At 42.9% G+C, this 8,203-nt stretch overlaps 1 protein-coding gene across 2 annotated transcripts in view; it reads right to left on the minus strand.

Moving 5' to 3' along the window:
- The window catches only part of EEA1 (early endosome antigen 1), an 86,402-nt gene extending 80,816 nt beyond the window's left edge, over positions 1 to 5,586 (minus strand). For both annotated transcript variants that reach the window (XM_070755820.1, XM_070755819.1), the window contains exon 1: positions 5,365 to 5,586. In XM_070755820.1, the coding sequence (XP_070611921.1) occupies positions 5,365 to 5,388 (24 nt within the window). In that variant the 5' untranslated portion in view covers positions 5,389 to 5,586. The remainder of the gene's footprint in view (positions 1 to 5,364) is intronic.
- Positions 5,587 to 8,203: the final 2,617 nt, after the last annotated feature.

The raw sequence follows: 8,203 nt of genomic DNA on the forward strand, positions 1-8,203 counted from the left end.
CAGCTGCACGCCGGAGATGTGGAGAGAAAGAAGGGAAAGAGAGGGAGGGAAAGGAGAGGACAGAAGGAGGGAGGGAAGGAAGGGAGAGAAAAGTGAATGAGAGGGAGAGAGAAAGGGAGGAAGAGAGGAAGGAAGGGAGACATAAATATAAAGAGGGAGAGAGGGGAATAGGGGAAGGAAGGAAAAGAGAAAAAAGTGGAAGGAAGAGAGAAGAAAGGAAGGGCGAGAGAGAGAGAAAGAGAGAGAGAAGATAGGAAGGAAGAGAGAGTGAGAGAGAGCAAGAAAGAAAGAGGGAAAGATTGAGAAAGGCAGCGTGTGTGTGTGTGCGCGTGTGTGAGTGCCGCTGATGGTCCGGGAGCTTAGCGTGTGCGTGGAGAGATGAAGAGAAAGAGGGAGAAACGCAGCGTGTGTGGGGTGTGTGCGCGCGTGTGTGTGTGCTGCCAGTGTGTGTGTGCTGCTGATGGTCCGGCAGCTGCAGCGTGTGGGGGGGGGCGCCAATGCTAAGGCAGTCCGTCCGTGGTGGGGCTGCAGGGCAGGCACAGCAGCCCAGGGAGAAAGAGGGAATTGAGATAAAGAGAGAGGGAGAGATGAAGGGAAAGAGGGAGAAAGGCAGGGAGAGAAAGATAGAAAGGAAGAGGGAGGGAGAGATAGAAAGGAAAGAGGGAAGGAGGAAAGGGAGGGAGAGATAGAAAAAAGGAGGGAGGGAGGAAAGAAGGAGGGTGAGGGGTAGTAGGATAGGGAGAGGGAAAAGGAAGGGCTTGGGGAAAGGCAGGGTGAGAGAAAGATAGAAAGGAAAGAGGGAGGGAGGAAAGAGGGAGGGAGACATAGAAAGGATAGAATTATAGATGCAAGAACTCGCTCATGTGTCATAGCGCACGCCCACACTTTATTTATTTATTTATTTATTTATTTATTTATTTATTTATTTATTTATTTATACTTATATGCCGCCCAGTCCCAAAGGGATTGTCACTCAGACACTGTACTTTTCCGCCCACCCCGAAAAAAAATTAGAGGGAACACTGCCCTTGCCCCTCTGCTCCCTGCTCGCCTTCCAGAACGGTGTTACAGGAGACAGTGCTAAGGTAAACCCTTTCCGGGTTATTAATTTGTAATTTTAAAAAATCATGCCGGGCTCGCAAAAAAGAGAGTCTGAAAAAAAACCCTGCGTGGACGTCGCACCATTTGCTTCCTCCTTTGGCGGCTCATAACTAGATTTTTACAACCCCCCACCCCCCTTGATAAGCTTTTACTTGAATCTGAACAGTTTGGGGGTTCGCCAAAGAGAGAAAAGTGAACGAGAGGGAGAGAGAAAGGGAGGAAGAGAGAAAAGTGAACGAGAGGGAGAGAGAAAGGGAGGAAGAGAGGAAGGAAGGAAGAGATAAATATAAAGGGAGAGAGGGAGAAAGAGAGGGAGGGGAAGATGGGAAGGAAGGAAAAGAGAGAGAGAGAAAGAGAAAAAAGTGGAAGGAAGAGAAAAAAAGGAAGGGAGAGAGAGAGAGAGAAAGAGAAAAAAGTGGAAGGAAGAGAGAAGGAAAGAAAGGAAGGAAGGGAGAGAGAGAGAAAGAGTGTGAGAGAGAAGATAGGAAGAGAGAGGGAGAGAAATGATAGAATAAAGGGGAGAAAAAAAAGAGAAATGAGAAAATGATTGAGGCAGAGAATGACAGGAAAGAGAGAGAAAGATAATTATGCATATTTGTTATTTAAACTATAAATATCACAAAATTATGTTTTTTTCTCAAGGTGACACACCACCCGAGTTATGCTCAGTTTTTTGGCGAATTTTGACACACCAAGCTCAAAAGGTTGCCCATCACTGACTTAGGTTAATATACTGCTCCATAGTCTTTTTACAGCACTCTCTCAATTTCAGCACATTGCTCCCAACAATCTGGGTCCTCATTTTACCAACCTTGGAAGGATGAAAGGCTGAGTCAACCTTGAGCAAGTCAGGATTAAACTCCTGCCTGTAGGCAGAGTTAGGCTGCAATTCTGCATTGTAACCACTGTGCCTCCACGCCTTATTAGTCCCAAAGTGGCTGCAAAAATGGGAAATCCAATTTTAAAACAATATTAAAATGTTCTGAATTACAGAAAATAATTTTGTTCCTTTGTTGACTCTATTCTGTTTTTACACTAACAGAAGAGAAATAATCCTTTCTTAATCTTAAGTTCATTACCCAAACAGAGTATGAATATACAGTACATGAATATATGTGTTTCAGATATCTGTGAAGTTAAACATTATTTTCTAACAACAATTCTTCAAGGTCACTAGTACAGAACTTTTCCAGCTCCACTATCGAAGATTCTTTAACTGAAAATACCAATATGAAAGAAGTTGCTATTGGAACCATATCTTTATTACAGGCAGCCAGGAAATGTACATTAAAATATCTAGGTACTCTAAGTACACATTGCATTAAATTTTATGCCAGAATTTTTTTTAATGTTATAGGTAATATTTGGATAAAGATGGGACCAGGAACTCTGCTGCTAAGCGCAATATCCTGTGGCCTCATTGACCTATGACGGCAGTTCCAGTTGCAGTCATTAGGCGAATTGTCACAGCCATTAGACATGACATCATGTAATCACTATTTGTGATCTTCTGCCAATTTCCCATTGACTTTGCTTGTCAGAAGCCAGCAGCAAAGGTTGGAAATGGTATCACATGATCATGGAATACTGCAACTATAATAATTGCAGGCTCATAATGAAAAGGAAAGGAGACTACTATAGATCTATTTTGAGCTTATTTGCCTTCATCAATTAGCCACACCCTTTACTGGGATTTGAACCTGAGGCTCTGCCACTAAAAATGCTGACATAAAACCACACAAACAAACACACACACACACACACACATCTATAATGAAAGAGTTATCGAGATATGAAAAAATAAGATAAATATAAGCACCAAGAACAGTTACAACACAGGTGCAAATATGATTCACCAGGAAGATATTTGACAACATAGAAATACAATATTTATTCTTCTGCTTGGATTTATGAAAGTACAGATTACCAAAAGGTGAAATTATAAAATCTTACATACACACACTCACACTCTTCTGTGACATTTCTTGCCTCTCAAAGTTTATCAATGGTGGTAAGACAGTAGATGACAAACGCTAAGACACAAAGTGCACAATGGGAGTTAAAGAATCCTAGTTACAAGTTCATATTTTGGAAATACACAGAGATATGAATCATGCCATCTGCATTGGCAGTTCTCAAGAAGGGAGGAGCAATAATAGCTACACAACAGAAGTAACTTCTTTCTTACTGGATTCTAGAAGAATCTTCACATAGAGATACATAAGCAGGGAAAGTTAAAAGGAGAAGGGGTGTAACCAACAAAACTTGCCTTCTGACTTAATAAGCAAATTTTGTATTTATGTACTTGCATCAGACATTGAAACTCGTGTAAATTAGGGTTTGTGCTGTTGTTAAGTTACAACTTGGATTTGTTACGATTTGTTGTGTCTTGTTGTGAGCCGCCCCGAGTCTGCGGAGAGGGGCGGCATACAAATCTAAATAATAAATAAATAAATAAACTTGCACTCCATCCATGGCTTTCTGAGAATGCCTATAAACCAGACTTGGGCAAGGGGCGGCCCATGGGCCGCATCCGGCCCTCCCGCTGTCTGTGACCAGCCCGCCTGCTATCTGTGACCGGTCCGTGGAGGTCGGGGACTGTTCCAGTGCGAGGATGAAAGAGCTTACCATGTCTCCAGGGATTCCCCCGGTTCCTACTTTCCTGATGAATCATGAGGAAAGCAGGAACCGGAGGAGTCCTGGCAGATGCAGTGAGCACTTTCATCCTCACACTGGAGCAGACCCTGACCTCCTACTGAGAGCGTCCAAGCACAGAAACCATGCAAACACTCCAGCGCAGTGACTGTGGTGCACCGTGTTGCTGTAAAGCAAACAATTAGGGGTCTGTAGAGTGGGTCTGGGTGTTTAGGTCAGGCCAGGGTTTGGGTCTTTACAGTATTGGGTAGAACTGACTTAATTATATTAGTCCGGCCCTCTAAAACCATCCCAATTGCTCATGCGACCCACCCCTGCTATAAACATTGCTATTGAACAGAGTGCATACTTACAGAATTTCAAAAACTGAGGTTCTGATTATATGGTACGGAAGTGTTTCAGCTGTATAACCTTTTTAAGGGACAAGACAGAGAGCATCTACACATCTAAGTTCTATCTTCCCAGAAGTCCAAATGTAACAATACAGGCCCCAGACATTGTTACATATACAATTTCACAAATTCCATCCACTCCATCTCCCATTCTGTATGAAAATTTGCAACATTCCTTATCTTTATTCCGCCGGCCCCCCTTTTCCCCAATGCACAGTTCAATGCAGCAGCAAAATGACTTTAAACAAAATCCATCTATTATTAAAAGTGCAGGTACGTCTGTTTTGTCATCAATGTCAATGTGTATCTGAAAAGGACCATCTCAGGGAAGACTTGCAATACCAGAAGTTATGTGAACCACATGTCCAACAGCGCCTACAATTGTACAGAGCTCTGATCCACTGCTGTGTCGGTCTAACTTATATAGCCACCAGTCTCATCAAACAAGTGAAACTCAGGAACGGCCAACACCCGCAACAAAAACAGCCCAACCGCAGTTAACTCTGCCAGGCCGTGGAGCAACATTCAAAGTCCTTATGGCTCGACAGACAAAAAAAAAAATCTCTCCTTTCCAATCTTCATTGGGCGGTGCATAAGCGCGCCACTGTGCTTACCGTCCCTGTCCTACTGTTCTATTGTCCTCTATTATCCTTAATATTTTTTTTACTTTATGTTGTATTTATACAAACTATTACTATCCTATTCATGTTGGACACATAAATAAATAAATAAAATAAAAATACATTTGTCTCGGCTCGTTTTCCCCTATCCAAGATGGAGTCCCACAACTTCTCCCGCCCGCCCGGCTGCCTCTCTAGCCACAGCGTAGGGACGACTCCACGAGAAGCCTAATGTCGCCCGCCCTCCATCCGCAGCTCCGCGCCTCTCCTTCGACCACCAGTCTAGCCTCCCCGTCCCCGAAAGACTCTATGGCTCCCGGGCTTCTCTCTCAGCCTCGGCCAACGAAGAGCCGGTGAGGAGGGGGGGGGGGAAGGGGCCTAACGGAGAAGGCGCCCTGGGTAGTCGCAAGAGCAGAGCTGCTGGTGGTCATTGAGAAGAGAGAGAGGGAGCGGCCGTCCCCAGAGGCCTGATGGAAGTCAGGCAAGGCAGCTGGGTGTCAAAGCGCCCACCCGGTGCTGGGCCGACTGCAGGAAGTGCCGCGGCGCCTCAGGCGCTTCCACGGGGAGACCAGCGCGCCGCCCGCTGCCCTCCTTACCCTCTGTAAGATTCTCCTGAACATCGCGGCACTCGAGGGAGCGACAACTCCGGCCTCAGCGCGGCTTCCCCGGAGCCATCTGCATCCCCCGCCCTCCCGCTCCCTCCGGCCCGACTCGTTCCGCCGCTCCTTTGACAAGCAGGGAAAGGCGCCGCCAGGAGTAGGGCGGGGAGACAGAGAGAGGGGAAAGAAGGGCGACCGAAGCTGCCAAAGGGAGGCGCGCCGCCCGGCTTCCTTTCCTCCGCTTTGGGTTGGCAGAGGTGGGGCTTCGCGCTGTCTGGCGGAGAGGCGGAGCTGCCGCGTTTGAGTCTGGAGCGAGGAGGGTGAAGGTGGCTCTCCTCAGTCCGCGTTGAGGGCGAGAGCGGCCTTCGTCTTCATCCCTTTCCCCTTCGGCAAGGCAAGGCGGCGGCGCCTCATCTCCGCTTCACGCCGCTTGTCAGTTCCAGAGTTTCCCCAAGTGACTCTGGCCACGTGTCAAGTGCATTTTTCCTGGCATGACTGTCACTGTCACCCCATCTACGAAGACTGTGCTTGACGTTTAGCTCTTCTGGGTCCTTGGAGAACGGATTCTAAAAATACGGCCCTCTAAAGGAAAACATTCGGCTGTCCTCGTGATTTTCCAAGCTCGCACACTGATAGGGGTGCTGAAATAACCCTGTGGAAATCAAGCGAAACATTTCCCACCACCCCAGAATGAGCCTCATTCTTAAACTCCAGAATACAAGAGATCACGTGTAACATTGTCTGGGAGGACTAAATATTATTTTAACGTTTAGAAGCTTAAGAATTTCAACTGAGCAATTTACAGTATGCTGCAATTAACTATGAGTTTACACACAATGCAAATACTGTACAGTCATTGATTCTTAATAGGATATACTCCCCCTGAATTGCAAGCAAATAATTATATAGAATTATTTATTTATTTTATTTTTATTTATTCAATTTTTTTATGCCACCCTTCTCCTTAGACTCAGGGCAGCTTACAAATGTTAGCAATAGCACTTTATTAGAATAGAATAGAATAGAATAGAATAGAATAGAATAGAATAATTTATTGCCCAAGTGATTGGACACACAAGGAAATTGTCTTTGGTGCCTATGCTCTCACTGTGCCTAAAAGAAGATATATTTGTCAAGAAACATGTACAACACTTAATGATTGTCATATAAGGGTTTAGGTTCAAATGAGCAATCAGGAGACAATCAATATAAATAATAAGGATACAAGTAACAAGTTACAGTCATAAGTGGGAGGAGATAGGTAATAGGAACAATTAGAAAAACTAATAGTAATAGCAATGTAGCCTTAGTGACTAGTTTGACAGTGGTTTAGCAGAGTGATGGCATTTTGGGAAAAACTGTTATTGTGTCCAGTTCTCTGGGTGTGCGTTTTGAGGATAGGAGTTGAAACAATTTATGTCCAGGATGTGAGGAGATGGAAATATTTTCACGGCCCTCTTTGACTCATGCAGTATACAGGTCCTCAGTGGAAGGCCGGTTAGTAGCAATTGTTTTTTCTGCAGTTCTGATTATCCTCTGAAGTCTGTGTCTGTCTTGTTAGGTTGCAGAACAGAACCAGACAGTTATAGAGGTGCAGATGGCAGACTCAGTGATTCCTCTGCAGAACTCTAGAACATATCTATGGCAAATAGTAAAATAACTGTACTTGATTAGCCTAACTTACAAAAAACAAGAGTCCATTCAAGTGAAAAAAAATCTTACTAAATAATGTTCAGCTATATTTTTATTCTAATTGGCCAAAATGTCAGCATACCAAATATAAGGATGAACTTTTATTGTCTAAATCAAAATGCTTCAGATGGGAAAGAATAAAAGAATGTAATTAACATTTTACTAACAAAAACTGTTCATTGGATTCATTGCTGTTTCTCTTGATTGGATCAAATTATAGGTACTAGGACCCCACCCAATGCAAGGCCATCAGAATGTTTTGGGAACACTGAGGTGTTTGAGCTGGTAATTTTCCACACTCAGAGCAAATGCATACTGATTTATTGCCCATTTGTGGTCCACCCAATCACCCCCCACCCCATCTCTTGGTGAAGATTAAAATTGTTTTTTAATTAGTTCAATTTCCTCCCATCCAACAATTTCCCAAGCTAACATTACCCTAGTTTGACTATTTCCTCCTTTTTAAAACTTAGAAATATAGTCATCATTACCTCACCATCATTTGGCAGTTCTCTATATAATTAGACATTAGAAAAATGTTTGTTCAGCATCTGAATCTTCTGTATGAATATTACAAACCCACAAAATATATATATAAATACAAATTATATATATATATATATATATGTATGTATGTATGTATGTATGTATGTATGTATGTATGTATGTTATAAGTTTTTCTCAGTCTCATATTTTCTTAATATTTTCAAGAGTTTGCAATAACTTGATAACCATTATGTCTTGGGCTGTTTAGTGCACTGCTCTTTCCATGGATGCAAATCTAGAAATAATAGAGATATTTATGTGAATACTGTATTAGTTCAGCTCTGGATGCCCCGAATGCAAGATCAGTTATTTGTTTATATTTCTTTGTGGGTTTGCAATGGCAGATAGAGGATTTTAACCCAATATAAATGTTTTTTTTAATGTTCCTTCTTCTTTGTTTGACAATGTTGTAACTCTGATTTCTCCCACTTTTATTTATCACCCTATAGTACCTATCTAAAAATATTCTACTGTTACATTATCAAGTACATCAGTCGTCTTTTCATATACATATACTTACATAAACACACATATCTGAAATGGCATTGAAACTAGAAAGCAAGAAGGAAACAATCTTATTTTTGACTGTGTGTGTAGT

The sequence above is a fragment of the Erythrolamprus reginae genome, chromosome 6 (assembly GCF_031021105.1).
Source record: "Erythrolamprus reginae isolate rEryReg1 chromosome 6, rEryReg1.hap1, whole genome shotgun sequence".
In the NCBI taxonomy this organism is placed as follows: Eukaryota; Metazoa; Chordata; class Lepidosauria; order Squamata; family Dipsadidae; genus Erythrolamprus; species Erythrolamprus reginae.